At 34.9% G+C, this 27,845-nt stretch overlaps 1 protein-coding gene across 1 annotated transcript in view; it reads left to right on the plus strand.

Annotated features, from left to right (window-relative positions):
• The window catches only part of Glrb (glycine receptor, beta), an 85,628-nt gene that overhangs the window by 25,326 nt on the left and 32,457 nt on the right, over window positions 1-27,845 (plus strand). Inside the window, exons 2-3 of the mRNA XM_013029829.1 lie at window positions 9,840-9,946; window positions 11,583-11,650. Of these exons, the coding sequence (XP_012885283.1) occupies window positions 9,840-9,946; window positions 11,583-11,650 (175 nt within the window). The remainder of the gene's footprint in view (window positions 1-9,839; window positions 9,947-11,582; window positions 11,651-27,845) is intronic.

The following is a 27,845-nucleotide window of genomic DNA, read 5'->3' on the forward strand; positions in this document are numbered from 1 at the left end:
ATTGAATTTAGCTTCCAAATATTTCAATAAGACTTTCTGTTTTTGTGTTTCTGGGAATATTGGGCTGTAAATTTTTTTTTTTTTGCTTTTTGTGATGTATTTGTTTGGCTTTGGAATCAGGGTCATTCTGTCCTCATAGAGATATTCAAAGCATTCCATTATTTTCAATATTTTGGAAGATTTTGAGTAAGTTAAGCATTACTTCATCTTTCAATACTTGGTTCAACTTGCCAATGAAACCATCTCTTTTTGAACTTTTCTTTTTTGGGAGGTTTTGGCTACTGAGTAATTTTCCTTACCAATTTATAAGGAAATTTTCTATTCTTCATTCAGACTTAATGTGCTGCATATATGTAGAATTTTACCATTACTTCTGAGTTTTCCAACTTGTTGGCATAAAGTAACATAGTATTCTCCTATAATGCTTTGTACTTTGGGGCATAACTTGTAATTTCATTGTTGATTTTAATTTTGAGTATTATCTCATTTTTTTCTTTGTTTTGTTGCTAAAATATTTCTAATTTTACTTATATTTTCCAAACTCAAGGTATTAAGTTTACTATTATTTTTCTATTTTCTATCTTATGTTTTCTGTATATTTTTTATTTCCTACATTCTGCTAATTTTCTGCGTATTTTATTCTTATTATTGTTCTTTGTAAATATAAACTGTATATTTGAGATTATTTTAATGTAGCCATTTAACACTATTAGCTTATTTTGTAAAGTGCTTTAATAATTTTTAGCCCATGTCTGAGTATATTGTGTTTTTGTTCAAGATGCTTTCTGATTTTAATTTTGGTTCTTCTTTGTCACTTTTATCATTCAAAAGTATGTTGAAAACTCACATATTTGTGAGATTACAAGTTTTACTTTGGCTCTTGGATTCTAATTTCATTCCATAGGGATTAGGAAAAAAAACCACTTGGTCTGAATATTGGAACAGACACTTGGTCCATCTTAAGTCTGACAAAAATTTTTGTCTTGACCTGTGATCTACCTGTAGAATATTTGTATGTGCTTTAGAAGATATTCTGCTGTTCTTAGATGACCTCTTCTGTGTATATTGAATACATTTGGTCTATAGTAGAGATTGATTTCCCTGCTGTGTGTTTTCTGGTTGTTTTGTCCATTTTTGAAAGTAGAGTTTTAAACACTTTCATTACTGTATTGCAATTACTCTCTGCTATTATTGTCACTATATATTTATATGTTTCTAACTGAATGAATATATACTTATTGTTATATCTTTCTAGTGGAGTAGCCCTTTTCTGAGTGAATAATGTCCTTCTGAAACACTTCTGACTGTGTGTGTGTGTGTGTGTGTGTGTGTGTGTGTGTGTGTGTGTGCCAGTCCTGTCAGGTGACAGTCTTGACTCAAAGTCTATTTTGTCTTTTATCAATATGGTCACCCTCTCTATCATTCTAATTTGCTTGCCAATTAACCTTTTCTATCTCACCACCTTCATTCTATGTGTGTTCTTAACTATGAAAGTATTGAAGAAAATGTAGTTTGAATGTAGTTTGATACAATGTAGTACAATCTTATTTTTTAAAATCCATTTAGCCTTTATTTTTTCACTGAAAAATTAATGAATATATGTAAATGTAAGGAAATTGTAAACATGGAAGGACTTACCATTGCTCTTCTGTTGTCTTGTCTTACTTTTTTTTTATTCTGTAAATACTGTACAGAGGGGTTACTATTACATGGGCAAGGCAATGAGTACATTTCTTATCAAGCATTGTAGCCTCCTCCTTTGTTTTCTTTCCCATCCCTTCCATTTCACCCCTCCCATCCTGTGCAAAAGTTGTAAAGTTCATTTTCGACATAACATCTTGTACATCTCATTGGTGCAATGGGTCCACCTGTATCCCTATTTAAACAATTTGTTTTTTTTCCTCCCCCTTCACAAATTATAACAACATCAAATACAGTGATAACAGGGGTTATACCATGGGGGAGGGACATACAAAACGACAAAGAAATATCTTATAAATAGGTTATTTTCTTACTTCTTGTCACTTCCTTTCAGTGCTATTTGTCTTCCTTTGTGTATGAGTATATATGTATTTATGTGCATTGTTTGCTCTTTCTTTTTTTGTATGGCTTAGAAAGGCACTTTCTTTTTGTTTTTTATGAGGTTTACAAAATATTTTGTAATTATCCTAAGTCAATAACAGCTTAATGTTGACCAAATAAGTCATTGCCATTTTTACCCTTCTATCTCACATTATCTATGGCAATTATTGTATTGTATTTTAAGGAATTTAGTTGTTCAGATTCTTTTCTCTAAAGTTTTATATTAAAATTAACATGGCTTGCCCACCACTATTGACTGCAGTGCTATGGCATATGTATTAGCCCAATTATTTATCCCCACCAGCAATTTCACACCTCTGAGGGTATCCAGTTACCTTTCACTTCCACTTGAAGTGATTTTTTTTCTGCATTTTTAAAGTCATTTTAGTGTTCGTTTTTCTTTGTCTGGAAAAGTTTTTATCTCCTTTATTTAGGATGGACATTGTTGTTTATCTATTTTTTCCAGCACTTTCGATTTATTTTCCCATCACCTTGCTGCCTTCAGGGTTTCTATTGAAGATCTAACTGATGGCCTCCTACATGATCATTTCTCCGTGGCGGGCTGCTTTGATCATTGCTTCCACAGTTCTCCCTTTGCTTTGAATTTTGACCATTGGATTTTAATTTCAAGTGTCAGCATAACTGGATTAAGGAATACTTAGTGGGCTGTAAAGCATGGTTTCAGAGCATGCCGTTAGAAAGTTGCATATGAAGAGAAGTTTGGTATTCTATGTGTGGGGTGGGGGGATTAGGGAGCAGAAAAGCAGAGAAGATGAATATTCATGGTCACTCTGCCTGTGTATCTATTTCTCACTACAGCTGTCGCATTCTCCTCCTGTCCATGGAAATCAGAGCTTTCTTCTCAGGGGGAAATTGTTTTCTGAGGATTTCATCCCCATCATATTTGAGTATGATGCCATGAGGTTTGTGGTGATAAAGTTCTCTTCTTGTCCTACTGGTGTGTTTGCAGGTAGTACTTGCCTATTAATTCATGAACTTGGGAGGTTGAGGCCAGAGAATTGTGAGTTCAAGACCAGTCTGGTCAACACAATAAGACCCTGCCTTGAAAACAACACAGAATAAAAACAATACAAAACTTTTTATCACTATCTTGGTGAGATATGATATCTTACTAGAGTCTTCCTCATTATGTTCCTTTTGTAAATCATGAACACTCATTGTTCTAAATTAAGTGTTTGAAAGAATAAACATTTAAAGTATACTATTTCTTACTCTAATATAGAAACAAAGTATAGAAAATACAATTAGAAGAGGTATTATGATGCTTTTGTCTTATGAGGATAGTATTATTGGTGCTCTTATTTCTCTAAGATCAGAATAAGATATCAATCAAATTGTTGGTACTTCTGGTTCATAAGACTATAGGTTTGAACTGGAACTACAATGCTAGTTTTTTGGGCTTCTATTTGCAAATAGCACATCCTTAAATCTTAAGTTACTTAAGTCAGTTTCCTCTTATATCTTTACATATGTATTTATTAGATCCTTTTCATTGTGTTTCTTTAGTGCTTCTTTATCCATCCCAATCTGACCCTTGTCTCTGTCCCTAGGAATTCTTGGGGCAAAGGACAGAGTCTAGACATTGGTAGTTTGTGAAAATCCTCACCTGAATCTTTTGTACATTCAAGATTGATGATCACTTGTTCTGCTTGTGCAAACTCATGGTTTTAAATTCCCTGAGGTTTTTGGTTGTTGTTGCTGTACTGGGATTTGGAACTCAGGTTTTGGATTTCTTGCTCATAGATGACACTCTACCACTGAGCTATGCCTCTAAACTCAGATTTTGCTTGTTAATTGGAGCTGAAGTCTTTTAGACTTTCTTGCCTTGGCTGGCTTCAAACTGAGATCCTCTGAGTCTTGGCTTCCTGAGTACTTAAGATTAAAGGCTTTATTCCTACCTTAAATACTATTACTATTTCAGAATAAAAGACTTAAGTACATAGTAAACACTCTGACAAAATTTAGCAAAATAAAGAATAACTAAACTAAAAGAAAAAACTCAGTATTTTAACAGTTGCATTATTGATGAAGTTTTATTGCTTTTTTGTTATTTCTTTAAAGAATGTTAGTATATTTCTGCTTCTATAAAATATACCTAAAAGCCAGATACTTTATAAAAGTGATTTATTTAAGTTTTTAGCTTTGGAGGAAGAAAGTTCAAGATTAACCAGCTTTATCTCTTAGTTCTGTGGCAAGGCCCACAACTACATTATACTGGCAGATGTAATCATGTTAGATCAGACCTGTGACTGTCCTGTCACTGGCTTGGATGTATGTCCAATGCTCTGAAAGAGTCTGTGCTTCCAGCTAAGATTTGGAATTGGAAAATATTGGGATTTGGAATTGAATATAAGTGGCCTCTCTGAAAATGTCAGCTTCTTTTTTTTACCCCTTAAAAAAATTAACATTTTGTTTTAAAAACAGTTTGGGATTTATAGAAAAATTGTCAAGGTAGTCCAAAGTGTTCCCAGTGCCTTGTGCCTAATTTTTCTGCTGTTAGTTTTCATTGGTGTGATACATCTTCATTTTACAATTAAGGAACCAATAGTGACAGCTTGTTCCTGATGTCTGTACTTTATTTAGATATCTGTACTTTCAGTTTGATGTCCTTTATCCATACCTGGATCCCATCAGTGTTCTGTGTAACATTTAGTCATCTTGTTTCCTTGTGGCAGTTGTTCAGACTTTACATGTTTTGATGAGTTTGATAGTTTGGGAATTGTTAGTTGTGTATTTTATAGATGATCTCTCAATTTAGATTTGACTGATGGTATTTTTATGAATAGCTCTGATTCAATTTAGGGGAGGGAAACCTTAGGATCATTTCATGTCCAGGATCCATACAGCTGAAAGTAACTTCCATCTTTTGCTGAGGTAGGAGTTGTCAAGTGTTTTCACTGTAAGATTCCCTTTCCTCTCTGATATATCTCCATCTGTTGGGAAGGCAGTCAACATGCCCAGATCACACTTAGGAGTGGGGATGTATATCCATCAATTTGAGAACAGAGGACCTGCACCCATTATGGGAAGTAGGAATAAGAAATCTGTCTGTTTTCCCTGTATATTTGTTTACTCAACTTCTTATTTATTTCTGTATAGACTCATGGGTTTTTATTTCATGTTTTGGATTGTAAGACAGTCCTAATTTACTTTGTTGCTAAAATTTCTCTAATGTTGACCACAGGGATTTCTGTCTGTTGGCTCCCTGTCCCTCTTTTAACATGTTTTCTCCTCATTCTGGAGGAAGATATGGCTTTTAAAATATAATGACCAATAAAACACTGTGACCACCATTTGCAGTTATATTGTTTTCTTTGATAAGTCCTTTGAGAGTCCTCCTAGAGTAGCATTCAGAAAGAAGGGCATCTGCTATCCAATATCTCACCCAACAAGGATCCTTTGTTTTTTTCTTGTATCTTCTGTCTCACTAGTAACATTAGCATTAATCAAAGCATCTCACAGAGTCAGAACTGCTGCATAAGGATGAATGATTGCAATTGTTTCTGTAAAGGAAGCTTTCTTACTCTGTGGACCATAGAACTGCAAATTTTGTGTACACTTTTTGGGAAAGAACCTCTCATCAGATCTCTGTGGGCTCTTTAACTCCAAGGGCTACAGAATCACTGTGACAAGAACTACCACAGCCTCTAAGTTCTACATACCTCATTTTTCCCTTGTGTCTGTGACCTTGAACTTGCTCTAGGTCATGCCCAGAATAACTCTCATACCCGTTACAGACAGATCCATGCTACTCTCAAGTGTGAGAGGCCTTTTGACCATATTGAACTTGTAACCCTATAAAATAATAAGGCAGTAATTCCTTTAGAATCAGAATATTGGGTTGAGGGAGAAGATTAAGACAGTATGCTCAAACAAATCTGTTTTGAACTGCTCGCTGTGGGATCATGTATAAATAAGAATGTTCTACAGTTAATGGAAAATTGAAGGTCTCCATTTAGAAAGCAATTGTGGATTTTTCTTTCATTGCTGGGAGACATTACATCACATAGCTCTATATCCTGACACATTCCTTGCATAACTTTACATATTAGTAATGACTTTGGTTCAATTTTAGGCAAAGGAACAAAAGAGAGAACTGGTTGTAGAAAGGTTTTGATATAAAACATTATTTTCTCTAGTCATTTGATAACTTTGACTGAGTAGGATAAGTTATTTTCTTAAATTAATATCATATTTCCAAGAAATGAAATATCTTGCTTTGAAATATATTGGAATTGTTGATAGATTTGCTGAAGTAAAACAAATAGTGTAGTCAAATGAATAAAACATTGGGCTGAGATTTAGGATATGGAAACTTAAGTACTGACACAGGCCTGAAGTCCATAGCCTAATTAAAATCATTTAATTTTTCTTGATCTTATGCTTATTTTGAAAATATATTAATAGCTTTCACAATTGTAAGGATAAGTGTGTTTTCATCAGTAGAGATTATTTTAATGTGGTTCTATTATTTCTAAACCAAACAAAAATAATATTTTTAGGTGAGGAAAAAAATCCTGAGTTCATGTGTGTCAATTTAAATTGCACAAGAATTTACTTACATTTTAAAGTATCCCTGGGTTTCTACTATAAAGATAGGTGAACTGTTGATTAAAATATTCATATGAGGTTGGTTACCTGTGATAGATGTAGAAGCACATATTAAAACACATAAAAAGAGTAGAAAAGGGGCTGTCAGATATTTGATAAAATCCCTGGTAAGCTTATCAATTGACATTGAGTTTCTGTAGTTAAGGCACAACTTGTACTAAACTATGAGGAGAAATAGAAGCATTGAGAGATGATTAACCAAGAAATAAATTGCAGACTAAGCCAACTACTAATACTACTGATTTTATTATTTTAGTTGTCATAGAACTTAAGGTGTAGTATTAGTATATATAATATTATATTATATATATTAGTATGTATAACAAATATTATAGTAGTATAAATACTGTTTTATATAGTATATATTATATATGCAATAATTATATATATTGTATTATATACTATATAGTATTATACTATACTAATATTATATAGTATACATATAATTTTTATACACACACACACACACACACACACACACACACACACACCCTAAAGCAATACATATATGTATGCTGTCCAATAAAAAGCGACAGAAGTGCTAGTGTCTCATTTCTATAGTCATAGCTCCTGAGGAGGCTGTGATCTGGAGGATTTCAGTTCAAACCAGCTTATACAGAGATACTTAGGGAAATTTTCTCCAAAATAACAAAAAGCAGGGATGAAGGTTGCTTCAAGTGATAGAGTACTCACCAACCAAGCATGGAGCTCCAAATTCAAACCAATATTGCTTAAAAAAATAAAAAAGGAAATTACAGTATACTGTTGATGTGGGCCAGGCTTCTTCACTGGGAAATGGAGAGACTAGGGTAAGTGTTCAAAGAGAATCACTCACACATAAGTTCTACATTGCCAAACTGAATCTAAAGTGCTTGCTTTTCCATCCAAGCAGTCAAGGTTAGAGGAGTAACTGATAATTTCCTGAATATGCTGCTTTTAATTAGCATGATAAGAATATGCAGGTTTTAATTAGCATGATAAGAATTCCTCTCTACCTTAATCTTTCACAAAAATAAGATAGTTTGAAATAACCTGATTTGTCTAGTTGGTGTCTACACATTGATATGGCAGAAAGAGCTATGAAATAATTGCCATTGTACTTTGGTGAAACGATGGAGGCAAAAGTTTAGAAAAGAGATGAATTTCAAGGGAATTTTAATAACAGTCTAGGTTTAGATTTGTATATTGAAAAAGATGAAATCCAGTAATGGATGAAGAGGGACTAATTCTGTTTAGATTATTGGAAGAATTACAAAAGTTGATAGAGATAGATGGCTAGAATTTGAGTCTAATTGACCCAGCTTACAGATAAAAGAAAAAAAAATGAGGCCTGAAAGTTTGAAACTGTAAAACTTAGTGTTATCTTAGCATTGTTAAGAAGAAATGCACTTAGAATTTGTATCAAGAAACATAATAATAGTTGTCATTAATTCATCCAATACAAGTGTATTTCATAATTCTATTTTCCTCCCTTGAGTAAGAAGACTAGTAGATGGGTTTGAACACTAACTTGCATCTTGATATCCGATTTTCCCTTCATTCCCTTCAGCATGTTCTGGGTGTGATTAAGAAAAACAATTGACTCTAAGGAGGTTCCAATTTCACCTGCAATGAAATAAAAAATCTCATTACCCAAGTTCAAATACCTGAAGGTGTGATATTTGATTTGATAAAACCATGGGAAGAAATTTTAAAAATCTATATAAGCTCCTTTACCTTTGGGAAATGTAGTTGATCGTTTTCATTTTCTACTTCAATGTTTCCTACCCCAATGTTTTCTATTTCAAAGAAGTACATGTATCAATTCAGTCTTATCAGATTTGTTTTCCATAAACTTGAATATTTAACTCAACAGGCAGGTTATTCAATGAACTTGTTGAGAAAATATCATTTTTCTAGTATTTGTGTGATTTTTTATGACATTTTAGAGTGTCCCTCTGGTCACATTATATCATTTACATAAAGCTTTACTTAGGTAGAGAGTTAAGAATAAACAACATTTTAAATCATTCTTTGAGTTGGGTGCCAGTGGCTTACACTTAAAATCCTTGCAACTGTAGAGTTTGAGATTTGAGAATGGAAGTTTAAAGCCAGCCCTGGCAAACAAATCTTTGAAAATTTTGCCTCCTATTAGCCAGCCAAAAACAAAGCCAGTTATTTGGCTCAAGTGGTAGAGTACCAGTGAGAGAAAAAGCTGAGTGAGGATGTAAGACTCTGAGTTTAACCCACACACATAGAAAAGCTCTTTGTTACCATGTCTCACTAAATACATCCTATTTTTTTCTTCTGAACAGTTAAAATCCTACTTATTGAAATGAAAACATATTTTTATTGTTGTTGTTTTTGTTGGTATTGATTTTGTTTTTGCTTTTTAACTTTTTTTTTGTAAAGATAATGTACAGAGGAGTTACAGTTACATGAGTAAGGTAATGAGTACATTTCCTTTCGAACATTGGGAACCCTACTGCATTGGTATGAGTGTAAACTTGTTCAACCACGTTGGAAAGCAGTATAGTATAGAGGTTCCTCAAAAAACTACATATAGAGCTCGGCTATGACTCAGCAATTCCACTTTTGGGCATTTACCCAAACCATCACAAACAAGGCCATGCTATAGCTACCAGCACAACTGTGTTTATTGTGGCATTATTCACCATAACTGAGATAAGGAACCAACACAAATGCCCCTCAGTAGATGAATGGATCATGAAAATGTGGTAGATATATACAATGGAATTCTATGCCTCCATCAGAAAGAATGACATTTGAGTGTATCCTTTTTGTGCTTGCTTAGACTTTGATCACAATTTCTCTCAGGACAGGTAAGATCTGTCTGTCCCTAAGTAGCTTTAATAGAAAGTAACCTAGAATCTTTAGAACACTGTTTTATGGATTTAGTAAAATTAAATGTTAAAATACTTCTTTTTGTTGTTGTTACTTTTCATTCAAAAATCTCGTGTTGCTCACAATATCTTCTACTCTTTAATTCTGTTTAGAAAAGCCATATAGAAATTGTAGCTTTATTTCCAAAAAAACAAAAAACAAAATCTTTTCTCTCAGAAATTTACCATTTCTGTTGTTTACTGTTTCTTAAGCCTTACCAGGTTTTTTCTTCTTTCTTATAGTCAGCAGTCAGCAGAAGACCTCGCAAGAGTCCCTGCTAACTCCACCAGCAACATCTTGAACAGGCTGTTAGTCAGTTATGACCCCCGGATAAGACCAAATTTCAAAGGTTTGTTGCTCAACCCCTCCCAGCCCTATTCATTCTTTATAGTTGAGAAAGAAATTTTATCTGTATGCAATCATTCTTTGTGAGAGTCAAACAATGTAATTTCAAATTGGCATGTAACTATTCTGAAATCTGTTTAGGTTCAGAACAATTTAGTGCCCAAAATATTTATTAATAAGCAAAAGATTCATTCCAATAATCTTATATGGCTACAAGTAGAGAATAAAAACAAGAGCGTATGCTGTGATGAATAGGCTAAGCTCTGTAATAGCTTTTCTAAGTGCTGTATTTTTATATGTAGTGCTTTAAAACGTAGACTCTGACACACCTGCATTCATTTATAGACAAAGACTTCAGAATTTGTACAATCACCATTGTGATTGTAAAAGTAGGGAGAGCAGTTGTGGCATGTACTTAAATTCTACTTTTGTTGCTATTTCACTTTGAAAATATGTTCCTTCTACTCTTTTGCTGAAATAAAGAATGGCCATGTGGTTTTTAAAAAATGTGAACTTTATGAACAAAAGTGACTATGTGGTCTACAACAGAGATGATTTTTGTCCCAACAAAATAGTACCATTTATTACACCTTTCAAGAATGAAAACTATACTTAAAAAAATCATGGATAGATTGCATATTTATATAAGTCAAATTTTTGTTATGCTTTCATCTTTGTTGTTGTTGTTTGTTTAAATCTTGATGACTTAGGAAAGATTGTGGAAAAAATGTTCACATATGGGAAAGCTGTAATCCTTATTGATGGTTTAGGACAGATTTTGATGTAGATCAGATTAACATTTTAAAGCTTAATTTTTTTGTCTCTCCTTTGCAAAGAAAAGGTCTGCAGCTGCTTCCAGTCAAATGGCTATACAAGTATGTTGTAAAAACAGGATTTCTGTTCATTACCAGGCCTATTCAGTTACTTTCAACAGCAGCCTTGGTCTGGGCTGTCACATGTCTGCCCTGTAATGATTGGCCACCTGTTTTCCATCAGTCAGAGGCTATATGGCTAAAAGGCTACAGTCACATTTTCCCTTTGATAGCCCAACCAGAAGCCACAAGGAGTTAAAAAGAAAGATATTTGTAATGTTTGAACATACCTTAGCTTACAGTCCATGAATTTTAAAGTTATTTTCCAGCAAGTCAAGCAGAATCCTTTTAATGCCTCTACTATGTCTGATTAAAAATAAAAAATATATTTAAAATATATTAAAATATATCAAATCAATTTTCTTGGATAAAATTATACCAATTAATTTAAGAGCTGTAAATGATTAGAAAAATGTAAGAAAGCCCTAGTTGTTTTGTGATTGTTTAAGAAACAGTTTGCACTTTCTTGAAGACTCTTGAATAACACATTTTTAAGTGAAAACATTTTCTCATCTCTGTAATTTAAGAGGAAAGTTATTTTTGAATAATAAATACATAATATACAATTCATCTTTCTTTGATTTTTATCATATTATATATTTATATTATTATCCTACTTAAAAATTATAAGTATATTACATTATGGCCAAAGAGTTCATGTTTCATTGTGAATTTCTGAAAAAGGATAAAAATTGAAAATATAAACTGGATTATGCAAAATCTGACCAAGATTTTTACAGTTACTGACTATATCCTTTGTATTCATAGGCATTCCTGTTGATGTAGTAGTCAACATTTTTATTAACAGTTTTGGATCCATTCAAGAGACAACAATGGTAAGATGATGACTTAATGTTCTTTTTTATATTTTTTTGTTGTAAAAATACTGTACAGAGGAGTTACACTTACATGAGTAAGCTAATGAGTACTTTTCCTATCGAGCATTGTTACCCCTTTCTTTTTTTCCCTTACCATCCTTTCCCTCTCCTACTCCAGAACCCCCCCTCACCAAATTGTAAAGTTTGTTTTCAACATAGTGTCTTGTATATCTCATTGTTATAATGGGTCAACCTGTATCCTTGTTTTAGCATTTTGTTATTTCCCTTCCTCTCCACAAATTAGACAAGATTGCAGGGCACCAGAATCAAATACAGTGAAAATGGATTATACCATGGGGGGAGAACATACAAAAGAAACAAAAAAAAACCACATAGTACATTATAAATACATTAAAAACAACAGCAAGAAAGAAAAACCCACTTGTGTCCCTATCTTGGGGTTTGTTTTGCTTAACATCATCTTCTGTGATCATATGCACATAGCTTTTTAACTATTCTGCTTATCCTAGACCTTTACTAGTTATTGCAGATAAGGGAAACCATGGGACCTATGTTACTTTGGGCCTGGCTTACTCCACTTAATATAATTTTTTCCAAGGCTTTCCATTTCATAACAAATGGGACAATGTCATTCTTTTTGATGGAGGCATAGAATTCCATTGTATGTATATACCACATTTTCTTTATCCATTCATTTACTGAGGGGCATCTGGGTTGGTTCCAAAAAATCTTAAACAACTGCCCAATAAATAATTTTGGGCTAAAGACTTAAAGAGAGACTTCTCTGAAGAGGAAATAAGAATGGCCAATAGACACATGAAGAAATGCTCAACTTCTCTAGCCATAAAAGAAATGCAGATCAAGACAACATTGAGATTCTACCTCACCCCAGTTAGAATGGCTGTAATCAAGAAATATAATAACAGCAGATGCTGGAGGGGATGAGGACAAAAGGGAACCCTACTGCATTGTTGGTGGGAATGTAAACTTGTTCAACCACTTTGGAAAGCAGTATGGAGATTCCTCAAAAGACTCCACATAGAGCTCCCCTATGACCCAGCAATACCACTTTTGGGCAATTTACCCAAATCATTACAAACAAGACCATACTAAAGCTACCATCATGACTACGTTTATGACTTAATGTTGTTAATTGTCAGTTTCAGCTTCTGAATAGTGTGAATATCACTAAAGCTGGAAAATAAAGGAATAAGCCTAAAGAATGTTCTCTACTAGTATAAAATATCCCAAATGCTAGGTTGTGTTATATCCTTGATTTTGGTACCTTTTTAATTTTGCAATTCAAGTTTAATGCGTTAATGCCTCATTGACACTTTCAGGCATGGGAAAAAATACTTATGTATTCCCCCTGAGAAATGATTGGCTACATCCTAGGGAAAGGATTCATGTGATGAAAACTCTTGAGAATTGCCCCCCCCCAATTTTATATATGTCTGTGCTTTCAGGAAGGTTTTTACTCTGCAAGTGACAGAAATGTGAGGACAACAGTTTGAGGCCAGCCAAAGCTAGAGTTAGCAAGATCTTAAATCAAAATATAAGTTGGACATTGTGGTGTAACCCTGTAGTCACAGCTAGACAGGAGGTAAAAATAGAAGAGCCATGATCCAAAGCCAGCCTCGGCAAAAAGGAGTGATATATATGTGTGAAAAATCAACTGACACGGGGCTAATGGTATGGGTCAAGAGTGTTGCCTAGGAATTGTAAAACCCTGAGTTCAAACTTCAGTACCATCAAATAAAGAAAACTTTTTAAAATAATTTGCAGTTTTCAGTTTTTCCAATTTCCTGAAGGGAAACTTTGTTTTCTCTATTATGCTAATCTTGTAATTTGTGGAAGAAGCAAAGAGAATAACTGATTTTTATGAATGAAGCAACCAGATTCTTTGAAAAAGCAGTACAAGAAGAAGGAGCAGATGAAGAAGTAGGAGGGGCTACAGACAGTCTGGGGTCTGGGCCAAAACAGGAGCCTCTGAAAACAACCACTGACTGATTTCCTGAATGAGCTTGAATGTAACAAAAAAATTTTAAAAATTAAAAAATAAAAAATAAAAACAAAAAACACTGCATATGTAGCCAGGTGCTGGTGGTCCACAGTTGTTATCCTGCCTACTCAGAAAGCTGAGAGATAGAAGATCACAGTTTGAAACCAGTCCTGGCAGAAAAGTCTGACAGACTCCATCTCCACAACAGATAGCTGGATGTAGCTGTAGACACTTGTGTCACTAGCAACTTTGGAAGCTTAAAAGTAGATGGATCAGTGTTCAGTAATGTGCTTAAGCAAAAAGCTAACATAGCAAGCAAAAAAGAGCTGGAGGTATGCCTCAAGTGGTAAGGTCTCAATCTAGCAAGTTCTAGGACCTGAGTTCAAACCTAGTACTACTGAAATAAAAATCTCCAACAAACTTGCATTATGTGCTCATAAATCACTTTCTCCAATGAAAAGCATCATTTGTATGTGGTTTGTCAAAAAGGAACATGTCCAATATTGTAAAACCATGAATGGCAAATCGACTTTGTTATTTTCTGTTGTTGTTGCTGCTGCTGCTGTTGTTTTGTGCCAGTGTTGGAGCTTGAACAAGGGCCTAGGCATTGACCCAGAGCTTTTATGATCAAGGCTAGTGCTCTGCCATACATACCTCCACTTCTGGCCTTTTGGCGGAATGGGATATTAAAAACAGATGCACTTTTATTGTTTTTAGCATTATCTCCTTTTCTGTGAATTCATCACAGTAAGTCAGCTGAAAAAAACCACGTTGTAGAGTTTGCCCCTATGATATTCCCAGGTCTGTCCATTTTTTGTCTTCTAAGACCTCATTCATGGATCTTTATCTGTTTGACCTCTTTTAAATATGGGTCTTTTCATCTCTATTATTTGCTTCTTAAATCATAGCTCCTATCCTATATTAAATTGTTGATATATATATATACACATATATATTCTTTTTATTCTCCAGTGGGCTGTAAGTCTCTTAAAGTTATGAATAATATTTTCTACTTTTTCATTTTCCTAAGATACCAAAAACAATAACACACAAGAGTGAACACATCAATAATTTCTTGTATTACCTAATATTGAACGAATAAATGAATAAATTCCATTCTTTACTTGTTTACATGAAAGGATTGGCAGAACAAACTTAAACTCTAGATGAAAGTTGAACATTTGTTTGGTTAAGTAACAAAATGAATAATGCCATTATTGTAGAGTGCCAATTTTAGAAATTGTGGAGGCTTTTATCCAGAGGTGTCACATTATTTATGTTTGTTGTTTCTTTTGATCAGATAACCTGGATGAAAATCAGATTGTTCTTCATCTTGAATTGGACTGACCTAGCCTAAATGTTCAAAAGCAAAACCACACTCACCAAATACATTTAAATATTCTACTTTGTCATAGTTTTTGCTTTCATCAATGTTTATTTTATATATCCCTATGAATCTTTATGGATATAACTTTTGAGGATGCCATGCATTATCGATTGCTCTATACATTTGTTCAGCCTTTTTTTCCCAAAAGGCACAATATTGTTATAGAAATAACAATAAAATGCCTTCTAAGAAAAAAAAGTTTTAGATAACTTTTTTCTTCATTTCTTGTTACACACTAAACAGAGATAAGGAAGCAAACAAACAAAAGCTTCCCCAAGCAGGAAGTTGGGAAAGCAGAAACAGGAAGTTGAAAAAATCAGAGAGACTCAAAAGGGCACAAAAGCTGCAGACGAAAAACAGCTGTTCAGTGAAGGTAACATTTGCTCACCATGCATTTGAAAACAAATGGGAGACTTCACAGCAAAATCTTATCCTAAAGGAAGTGCTAAAGAAAATCAACCATTAGGGCTGGGAAGGTAGCTCAGTGGTAGAATGCTTGCCTCATAAGCATGAGACCCAGAGTTCAATTCCTCACCACCACCTTAACAGAAAAAAGCTGGAAGTGGTGCTGGGCTCAAGTGGTAGAGTGTTAGCCTTAAGCTGAAGAGTGGAGGCACAGCACCCAGACTCGGAGTTCAAGCCTCACAACCAGCAACAAACAAACAACAAAAAAAAAACTTAACAGTAGTCTCCTTGTACAATTGAGGCTTTGTTTATGTGAAAATCCTTTCTACAAGGATCTCCTGAAATGAAGTTAAGTCCTAACATTTTGGTAACTTCAACAGCCCAACACTTATCTCCCAGTTTAGACTTTTCTTCCTCAAAAAACAAACAAACAAACAAAAACAATTATTCATTCAGGAAAGCAGAACAAAGAACCTGACATGCATAGCTGCTAGACAGATTGCAACTTCTGAAGGGAACAAGGCAATTTTTATCCTGTGTATGACATAGATTATCCAACATTGAGGTAATCAAAGAAATTAGCATTAAATCTATCTTTGTTAAGAACTCTTAGCCAATGACAGTTGACATGGGAATATTTCCTTCCTGCTTCTTTACTTTTTTATTTGCTTTTTTTTCCCCCCCTGTTGGTCATAGGACTTGAACTCAGGCTTTGTACCAGGATTTTTAGATCTCAGCCATCTGAGTAGCTAGGATAACCACGAACCAAACCAGCAGCACTTGCTATGCTTCTTTACTTTTTGTTTTCTGTTTTGGATTTTCAGTGTTGCTGGTCAAACAAAATAATCTCACATAATTCACAAATCATGAATTGTAGTGTAGGAAAGATGACAGCATACTAATATTCCTTTCACTTTTCCTCACTTCTTATATTGACCACTAGGTATTTTCATGATCTCACTGTATGCTGATAGTTTCTATTACTCATATATATGTTCATTTACATTGGAATAATTTATATTTTTGTAAAAAATTGTCAGTACTGTATATTAATAGGGGCAACACCAAAATCATAAAATGCATGTTACCTTCCTTTCCCAAAAGGTCATTTCTAATTTTATTATCTTTTGTGTTTATATTCCTGATAACTGAACTAAGCGCATTAGGGCATCAAGTGGAGATTTGTTCGTGTCTAGGTGGCATCTGTTCCACAGTTGTGCTGATAATATTTGTTGGTTTTTCCATTCATTTCCTACCTTTGGATTAAGCCAGTAGGATTTTCATAGATGAAATTGTGAACTGTTGCACTCATAGGGGAAAAGCTAGGCATGATGTAATAATCAGGACATAAGTACTTGGTCTTATTGAGAATACAGAAGAGTTTTTTCATGGAACTAGAGCATGCTTATACAGTCGATTTTCTTTCTTTAGTTTAGTCATGCTTTGTAATTGCATTGAATTACTGTGCTACAATTCATGATGCTGTCATACTTCCTTTCATACATCTTTTTCCTGCACGTAGGTTTGTATGTCTTACTAATGGACTTCAGCTTATTTTGGGTGCTAGATTATTTGGACTTTGCCAGAAAACCACACAGACAGCCAGGTACAAAGAACAATGACAACAACAAGTTTATTGCCAGGAAAAAGCAGCATGTCCCCTTCTCACAAGGAAAAAGTGAGAAGAAGCACCGGCTATTGTCTGAGGTGACCTATATAACCTAGGAGATTTAGGAGGGGCTAGAAGGGGCTAGGAGGTGGAGACCCTGGTGTGGATGTGAGGGCCAGAGGCTTCATCATGGTGGACTAGGATTTATGGCTGCTGGCCAAATAGTAGATAAGGGTCCTGCAGCTGCCCAGCCCTGAAGGTCACTCTAGGGGCTTTTGTCGCCTTATATGGTGGTAGCTGCCCCAGAGAAGTGCTATCCCAAGGTAAAGGGGGCTGGAGGCTGATTATTTACTGCCTTTACTAAATGGACCTAGTGTTGCCCAGGAAGGGATCATGCTAAGCTATGGGAAGGGAGCTCATTTCACTAACATACCCAACTCTTTGGTTTAATCATTGAATGGAGAACACCAGGTTGGGATTATGGGCAAAGGTTGTTTCTTCTGGGGCTGTTTCCTGATAAGATGGGGTGAAGTAGTCAGAGGGATGATTGACCAGTTACCCTCCCAGGAGCATTTGATTGATGGACTGATTGGTGACAGGTCTTATCTTCCCCACAAGGATATTCTGCATGCGCCTGAGCAAGCAAGGCATGATCAAAATAGGGCAGAGAATTTCATTTAAGGGACCCAAGATAGGCATGAGCCAGGGAGAAAGCCACCCAAATAGGTCCCATCCCCTTTTATTCTGTTGGATATTTTTTTCAAGTTCCTTGAGATGCCTGATTTGTTCCTTAATGACATGGCTGCTATTGGTTAAGTGAAAACAGCACATATTTTTTACTCCTTGCACCACTGATGGTGAAGAGTAGGAAATCAATGGCAGCACAATTGCCAAGGATAGCCTGCCTATGTTCCTGCTGTTCTTGAATTAGCAGTGCAATGGCAGAGGAGGTATAAGGAATATTTTTGCCACTATGCATGACAAATGCATGACACCCTTATAGGCTCCCACTGCCAACACTGATATCCCATCAAGGAGAAAATGAGGGCAATGTACAGTTCTCATTCAGCACTAGACCTCATTGAGGCTAGAAGAGCTCCTTTATGGGGTAGCACAGCAGCTAGATAGCTTAGGCAGCAGCTGGAATTATGAAGCAGATAGACAATGATATATTTAAAAGTATAAATTGCACAGGTAAAAAACCAGCCATTAGGCAAGGAGACATGTCCCCTGTGAATAAAATATGTTCATAGATGGCACAAATAAAGTTGCCCCTCTTTAGTTCTATACAATCAACGGTGCAGTTTTGAACCTGGGTGAAAGTGTTATTTTCCAGAATTATAACCCAGAGTGGTGTAAAACATCAGGGCATCTGCCTGTCTCTCATGTGAAGGCTTTCCCCAGTTATAGGAGCCAGCATAGATGGTCTTTATATCTGCCACAGGTTTGCACACTGGAAGCAAGCAGGACCCAAGCACAAGTTCCATCTCTAGTTCCTAACTCAGACAAAAATTAGAGGTGTTAGTCTTTTGGGACAGGTGAAACCAGATATCACAATGCATGTGGTCCTGCAAGAACTCTGAGGGGGAGGATCCTCCATATTGGTATTTTAGGTTACCAATATCCAATGAGACAGGGGCCAGTATGGTGGGGCTGCTTTTCCTAAACCACCCCAAGAGGAAATGATTACTTGTTTGGGGTGGATAGGATGGCTTGACAAGAGGCCTTCATAGATATGTGGATTACAGGGTATGTATGGTAGACGCAAGAAGCTTCCAAGGCTAACAGACCTGGATATAATACTCACTATAAATACAAATAGCAGGTAACAAAGGCAAGAGTGTACATTTCTGTCTAGTATTAGATGGTAGACCAGTATGGACATTAGATGGACAAGCTTCTTATTTTCATTGACTTCTTAGCTCTGATTTAATTGTGAAAGGGCAGGCATAAAGTGATATTATCTCCTCTTCTTTCTCTCCACCTCATCCTGGAGGTCTAGTTGTTTGTTGCTGGGATAGTTCATCCCAGTTGGCATTCCTGGGCTTATAACTCAAGGCCTGGGCACTTTCCCTGAGCATGTATGCTTGAGGCTAGCACTCTACCACTTTGAGTCACAGGGCCACTTCCAGTATCTGGCTGGTTAATTCTTGAGCAATGCTTCCAGCCTGGCTCTTTGCTGGTTAGTTGGCAGATGCAGTCTCAGAGGGATTTTTCTGCCTGGGCTGGCTTTGAACTACAATCTTTGCCACAAAAATAAAACCTTTATGATCCCCAATTAAAGCAACAAGGAGACCAAATAGAAATAAGTAGAGCTTTCCTGCACCTTGTCAAGAAGAGTTAACCAACAAATACTTGCCAGAGTTCTGCAATGACAAAACACAATAGATGTTTTTAAACTGCAACTGATTGGTCCACTAGGTACCACCCAATGCCTCTGGGAAGCCTGTTTAAAATGGCTTATAATCTTTTGGAGATACATTCAGTTGCAAAATAGCACAGAAATAAAATCATTTTCTTTGCTCATATACCCTTTATGGTCTGACTTGAGGGGATTGACATTACGGACCGGTGGAAGGGAACACAAGCAAATCAGGATGATGTAAAGGTCTGAACTTCAGTAGATCTGAAGTGGCTTGTGCATTTCACCCTGAATTAGCAGGCTTTGGTCATGTGTGAAGGAACATGGCTGGGATCTGGGCTAGGCCTGGCCTGTATGGACAGTCACACCTCCCACTTTTTTCTTGCAAAATTTCTACACATATTGGTTAAAGACCTGGTTTACACTGGCCTTTGCAAGCTGGTGCCACTGGTTTAGACAGCTATGACAACTTTGTTTTGTCTCCTGGGCCTTTTCCCATGCACAGGAACAAACTGTATCCAGTTCCTTGATCTTAAAGTTTATCAGTGCACAGGAAAAAAGACAGAAAAACAAAACCTTAGCCTTATTTTACTAGTCATTATCAGATGTACAACATGTAACTTTTGGATGCACATAGGGAAAAACATAAATCACAGTCAACTTATTTTACATTCCAAAGAAAAACTTTTTAAAAAAATTATTTCCAAAGACCCTTTAAAACTGCCTGTTTTTTTTTCCTTTGGCTTGTAGTTAGGTCTCAGAATTTTCAAAGCAACTTAGATTAAATCACAGCTTCCATTGACAAAGATCATTCTGCAAGCACAATACTTGGTAACTTGGAAACCATGACAATTTTACATATTTTACCTATAGACAAATAGACATATTTGTGCACAAATCATAGAATGCTCTTAGATTTTCATCTGTTTTTTTGGAATTTCAGTTAAAAAATAAAACTTTGCTAATAATAAAAATCTTAGATAGGAGACAGGACATGAACACAGAGACATGTGGCAAACTGTAATGAGACAGGAGACAGGCACATGAATACAGAGACACATGGCAGGGTGGGTAGAGGAGGGTCTGTGCCACAGTGCAAGCCTTAGCAAGAAGAGTTGAGGGAGGGGGAAGGGAAGGAGGGGCCACTGGCGATGGTGGCAGCAGTGGAGGCAGAGTGGGAGCTGGAGAAACGGGGGCTTGTGACTTCGGCACCATGGGGGAAATACTCATCAGCAGGATCCAAGGCAGAGGTTGTAAAGGTTTCTAAGCTCTCTAATGGCTATGGCCTAGTGGCTAGCATAACGTGGGCTAGCAGAGTTCTGGATGAGAACAGAGATAGACGAAAGCTCAAACTGTTTCCTGCTGAGAAGGGGTGAAGTAGTCAGAGGGACAATTGACCAGTTACCCTCCCAGGAGCATTTGATTGATGGACTGATTGGTAACAGGTCTTATCTTCCCCACAAGGATGTTCTACGTGCACCTGAGCAAGCAAGGCATGATCAAAATAAGGCAGAGAATTTCATTTAAGGGCCCCAAGATAGGCATGAGCCAGGGAGGAAGCCACCCAAATAGGTCCCATCCCCTTTTATTTTTCCTATATTTCCTTGTTTAAGTTGTGATTAATTTACCTACATGATTTCATTTGTTAGGGAATATTATAGATAAATTGTTCCTTTTTTTCTATTTTTCATCTCTATAAATTTTGTTCTACATCTTACCCGTAAAATCATATACCTTAAAATAATTCACATTCATTTTGTAGGCTGAATAATGGTCCCCATATATCTTTATGTTCTTTTCACCAGTCATGGGTTTGTTTGTTTCCATGGTGAAACTTTCTAAGTATAATTAAGGGAAGTTATTCAAGTGCCTTAGTTGTAATCATAAGGGTCTTACAAGACAAAGACAGCAAAGTCAGAGGCAATGTTAGCAGTTCTGGTGAAGGAAGTACACAACTGGAATGGTATGAGGAAGGATCACGGGTTAAAAAAATGCAGGCAACCAAGAGAAGCTGCAAAATATAAGAAAATGGATGCATCCTCCAAAGCCTAATAAAGGAGCAGCCCTGTAGACAGAGACCTTGAATTCAACCTAATAAAATTGATTTGGGGGCTTCTGAAATATAGAAGAAATTTGTGGTATTATAGTTTACTAAACTTCTGGTAGGTTTTTTGTATATATATATATATATATATATATATATATATATATATATATATATATATTATTCCTAGTCTTACTGGATTGTGACTTCATTGTAGCTGTTACCATATACAGAAATGCCAGCTTTACCAAGTTTTTTGTTTTAATTATTGAATAATTTAAAAAATTCTATTAAGATACTGAAAGATAATCTATTTACTTAGAAAATACTTTTGCCTGAAACAGAAACAATACAATTTTCATCAATAACTTTCTTCTTTACCTTTTTGCTTGCTACCAATATTACTCAGCATTGGTGTTTAAACTTTACAAGTTAGGGTGTAATGTTAACTAACTAGAAAATTATTCAAGTCTTATATTCTCATTCCAGCAACCTTATTGTTACCAATGGATGCAAAAAGAATTAAATCAAGAACATTAAGAATCATAAACTGCCTAGGCTGTTATAATATCAATCATTCTTTCTTTCTTGATAATAGAAGGGTAGTGAACATTTTCTACATACATCATCCATTGCAGATGGCTATTAGATGTATTCTGACCATGTCTTTTCAAACTCAAAACCTACTTACTAATGCCATGGTATTGTGGGATGATAAAGTGAGGTTGAAGTCCTCTTGAGTCAAAATTAATGCCCAAAAGATGGCTTATTTTCAGCTAGGCACTGGTGGCTCATGATTGCAATCCTAGCTACTCAAGAGGCTGAGATCTGAAGATTGAGGTTCAAATCTGGCCCTGGCAGGAAAGTCCCTGTGAGATTCTCATTTCCAATTAACCACTCAGCAGCTGGAAGTGGTGTTGAGGCTCAAAATGGTAGAGTGCTAGCCTTGAGCAAAAGAGCTCAGGGACATTACCCAGGCCCTGAGTTCAAGCCCCCACAACTAACGAAAAAAAAAAAAAGATTGCCTGTTTTTATCTTCTGCCAGGTGAAGATGGCACATATAGAAGATGGGTTCCTGAGTACCCTGCTCTGGACAAACACTGATCTTAGCTTCTCAGCCCCTAGAACTTCAATATACTGATATTGTTTAAAAAATACTCCATATATTTGGTTATTATAGCATGGAACTATTAATACCCTATTGAAAAGGCACTGCTATTAAAATAATCTTTTATAAATTTGGGAAAATAACTATCCATAGGTTATATTAAATAATGTTTAGCTGTAAACATTAAACATAATTCTTTGAGAAAAAAATCACTCAAATATAAACTAAGCACTTTTGTTGAAATTTTGTTAATTTATAATTCTCAGGGTAACTTCTAATTTCACTGTGTAAATACTAAATCCTTTCAGATTGGGATTCTAACAGCTTTGTTCATAGTACTTTAGTTATAATTCTGTCAAATATACAAGAATGATCACTTTTTTTGAATATATTAAAGTAATAGATGAGCTACATATTGAATTTGTGAGTAGTAAAAATGACACTTAACAGAGCTAACCTAACATTACAAAATGTAATGTACCCAACATGTACAAAATATCATTAATGAAACTTAACCACTTTAATGTCTTGTTGTGAAATGTTTTATTGCCTTAAAGAAGCAGTTTAATTTGGTTGTTAATTGATCCTGAAAATTTTGGAGAACATCCATTATCCAGATAATGACTAATAGTGTGCTATTTGGAATTAACAATGAATAGTATTTATCACCAAGTACTTTAAAAAACAATTAAGTAATTTCCCACTGATCAAAGCAGTCTGTTTCTGATGGGAATTTGTTCATTGCAAAATAAATGAGAGCACTACAATTATTGTAATAGAATAATTGAAAATGAAAATAAATAGGTTTCAAAGAGAGTTATCTTAATATAGCCCATTTGAAATGCCAATAACTAGTAATCCTTTGTAAATTCTCATTAAACATTAAGCAAAGCATACTAACTAATGAGCCTTTATCTTTTAATTAGTGGGGAAAAATCAAACTCCAATTATTAATTCAACTCATAAAATTTTAAAACATCCTTAAAAGCTATATAAGCTTGCTGAAACTTGTGTTGAAACTTAATAGTAGGTAGCTACATAAATAATAGAAACACAACCTTGAAGGTCTTTCAAAATAAAATAATTAAAAAATACTCGATACTAATTCATTGAATATGATGATAAAGTAAGGCTTGTCAGTTTGTGATGATGCTCATAAGAATGTATGTAATGAATATCCAATAAAATAAAATTTTAAAAGATTAGAAAAGAGATCTGAAATTTGCATGATATATTGAGTTTACAATATCTTGAAGCAAAATGTTGAGCAGTAAGAGATGCTGAAAATTGGGTGTACTGTGCTAACATTTAGGTTTTGGAAGTAAACCACTGTATGATTGTAGGTCAGTGAGCACTGTCTAGCACAAATTAAATTAGTTACACTCTATGCAGTACTGATTGAAAAGAGAGATGCATATTATCACTGCTACTAGTAGTTTAAAGGAATAACCACAACACAAAATAACAACTATTCATGCACATTTTGTGTACTTTATATGGATCACCTCTTTTGCCCCTTTTTCAAGCCCAATGTTGTAGGTACTTTATTGTTATTCTTGCCTTGCCTTGCTTTGATATATCAATGTACCAAATGGTTTTGCTCAAATCTCAGTAGGGTCCTCCACATTCTGAGTTTTTAATGATTCTTGTTTGTTTCCCCTTTCAACCCTGCTGTTCCCTCAAGTCACTATCTGCCAAAATTCCACCTCCTTTTCCAAGATCTCCTCAGACTCACCAAAAGCCTTTCTGCTTCCAGACCATGGGAGTGATTATAACAATCTTCTCAGAAAAGGAATTTTGTTTTTACACTCTAATAGACTTTATCATTGATCTTTGTTCCAGAGAAAGTGATCCTCCAGTGTTTATTCTAATCAGACTTGTTGCTTAGAACATGGAACAGGGGAAATCCTTAGTGAACCACCATTGATTGAATGAGTGGCTAGTGAAGGAAGGAAGGATTTTTCAACTTAACACAGCAGAAGCAGCTACTATATGAACTTCATCAATCAATCAGTTTAATCTGGAACATAGCAGATATTTTATTCTATTAGCCTACAAAAAGTTTTCAGAAATGTTAGATGAATTTTTCTCATTCTGTATTTCATTCAGCTCTATATAGCCTACCATAGTGTTTGATGTCTAGTACATATAAAAATGTATTTTTTAAAGTTTTTGGATGTAATAAAATTAATTACAATTTTGAGAGTATTTCATAGAAAATGCAAGTTTCTAGATAGTAATTGGAATGGGATATTCTCAATAGTGATTATCAGCATTTAAAAAAAGAAAACAAATATTATCATAACAATAACATTAATAGTACTTATAATAAAATTAATTTTTCTGAATGTTTACCTCCTTCCACTGTTCAGGGTATAGGTAGTTTCTCATTTGATGCTTATGGGTGCCTGGGATTCATTTTAGCAACAAACAACTTAAGGTTCAGAGATGCTAAAGAATTTGCCTTTCCCAACTCAAAAAAAAAAATTTGCTTTGTCTAACTTCTAAGATCCTTCAAGTCTGAATATGGGTGTTAATTCATTTGGTTATTTTAGGCAAATCACCAATCTAGATTATATGTCTCAGAGCATATTGTTTTTTTTTTTTGCACAGCCATTTAGATGGACTATTTACTGATTATCTATTTCCCTGAAGTTATTTCTGTAAATGCAAAAGTAATTACAGATGTACCCTTAGTATTCAAAGTATGAAGAAGAACATACGGCAAATGAATGATGTTTTGAATGAATGAATGGCTAAGCAGTCAGTCACCTTGGAATTAGGGAAAATTTAAACAAATGCTTTTCTAAATGCACAAATATCGTCTGTGACCAGATGCCCATATTGAAAATAGGAATAAAACTAGCTCATTTTTAGTAAGTTTTATATTAAATGTTGGAAATACTTACACTAATATTTTGTTCATTATTCATATTAGAATGTTATGTTTTTGTTTGATTTTGGTTTCTGTTTGTTTGGCTTTACATTAAGAAACAACTTAGAAGTGTTAAGCAAGTAACTCAGAGCGAAAGCTTCTAAAGCTGCCACATGAAGATTTGGATGGGATCCTTAATGTTTCCAAACCTGTGCTCATTCCCAATTACCTGGATTTCTAAATTAGATAGATATCATTTTTAGAAAGTCATTTGCAATGATATGTGAAATAAAAAGGAAGGTTGACTATATGTTAAAGTGTGACATCATCCCTAATTTTTCCATAAATGGGCTTTGCTCATGGCTCCTGGTGCACTGCAGGGATTTTCTCCATACTGCATAGCCTTCTCTTGAAAAAAACACTTTGAACTCAGTAGGTTGATAAATAACAAATGCATAGTTTTGAGTTTTACAAAAACTTTGATTACACTTTTGGAAAGATTTGGGGGAAATAAAGCACACATGGAAGCACTATCAAAATTGTTATAATTAGCTGTGTGCTGGATTTCACACTTGTACTCTAAGCTATTTGAAGGCAAGGGTAAGAGGATTCATGTTTGTCAATGGGACAAAAAGTTAACCAAATCCCATCTCAATAAACTAGACGTTTGTGGTTGGTATCCTTAATCCCAGTTGTGAACAGCACAGGTTTGGGCTCTGAGGCTGACCCAGCGAAACCACAAGACCCTATATGAAAAATAACTAAAAACATAGTTGTGTATTTACCTAAGTAAGTGTGAGGCCTGACTTCAAACTTCAGTACTGCCATGAAGTAAAATACTCTAATGATTTTTTTGAAAAGAAAACTACTTTTGCTATATTGATTTCAGATGAAGTAGAATAAGTTCTTTGAATCTGGAGGAACATAGAAAAGTGTTGCCAATGTCAATGTGCATGTGTAAATTGTTCAAGGAAAATTCAGTATTACACAGAATTGATTTCTTTATTTCAACACCCGATGCTATAGATGAATTATTTTTTAATTATGCAAAATATGCTGGAGTGAATTAAAGGTTCACATTTCTTTGTTGTGGAGGATATAAAAATATAAAATATTGATATAATAGCCTTAGAATTAATTTTTATGTATCCTACATAAAAATGGTTTTTGTCTAAAGAATATTAATAAAATCTTTTGCTTTTTTTGTATTTTTTTAATTTTTAATTTGACTTCGGTAGTTGTGCATGTGGATTTTCCTTTGTGTGCTATTAATAGGGCTTGAACTCAGGGCCTGGGTTCTGTCTCTTATGTTTTTCACTCAAGGATGAAACTCTACCAGTTGAGCCACAGCTCAACTTCTGGCTTTTCGGTGGTTAGTTGGAGATGGACTTTCCTGCTCAAGCTGGCTTCAAACCATGATCCATGCATCTCAGCCCCCTGAGTTGCTAGGATTACAGATGCTAGCCATCAGCACATGGATAGGAGGCTTCATTTTAACAAGTCCATTTATGTGGTCATGATCATAATAATTACCCCCTTACCATTCCTCCTTTAAATACTCCCCTACTCAAGCTAGTCTTATCAAGTTGCCTTTTTAAAAATTTGTATACCTGTATATTTTCTCCATGTTCACTTCTGCCTCCGCTGTGTACAGTAAAAAGTTGAACTTCTTACAGACAGATCATGCTAGTCTATTTTTTCAATTTTCAGCACATACGTTGCAGAAGCTAGCACACTAATGAGATCTTAATATTTCTATCTCTGTACATGTATGTAACATCATGTTAAAATAAGGAAAATGAATATTAGGCTAAAATAGGATTGCTTTATCCTGGAGAATACAATAATTGCTAAAAATGTCACTTCACTTATTTTTAATTTATTCTTATTTCTCGAAAGGATTTGAGGGGTGCAATAATAATAATAAGTCAGGTGCCAGTGGTTCACACTTATAATCCTAGCTACTTAGCAGGCTGAGATCTAAATATCACAGTTTGATGGTAGCCTGGGAAGGAAAGTCTATGAGACTCTTATCTTTAATTAACCACTGAAAAGCCAGAACTAATGGGGAGAATGCATCAAAATCCAATATATATCCCACAAAATTAAGAATGAGAGAAGTGTGTAGGGGAGGGATGGGTGAGATTGTTGAAGGGAGTACCATCGATCATTATTATTATATTCATATATTATATATTCATAAACTGTTTTAATTCCTTTGTACAACTACTTAAAGATAATTTTAAAAAATACCAGAATGGGTGTGGGACAAACAGAGGCAAGACAGAGAAATGGAGATGAGAAGGGTAGGCTTATAGAGTTCTTATATTCAATCTACAATATAAAAATGAATTAAGTAACTTGAGGATACGAATGAGTTTGGAATAGATATAGTTTGCT

This window comes from Dipodomys ordii, unplaced genomic scaffold (genome assembly GCF_000151885.1).
Source record: "Dipodomys ordii isolate 6190 unplaced genomic scaffold, Dord_2.0 Scaffold123, whole genome shotgun sequence".
Lineage (NCBI taxonomy): Eukaryota > Metazoa > Chordata > Mammalia > Rodentia > Heteromyidae > Dipodomys > Dipodomys ordii.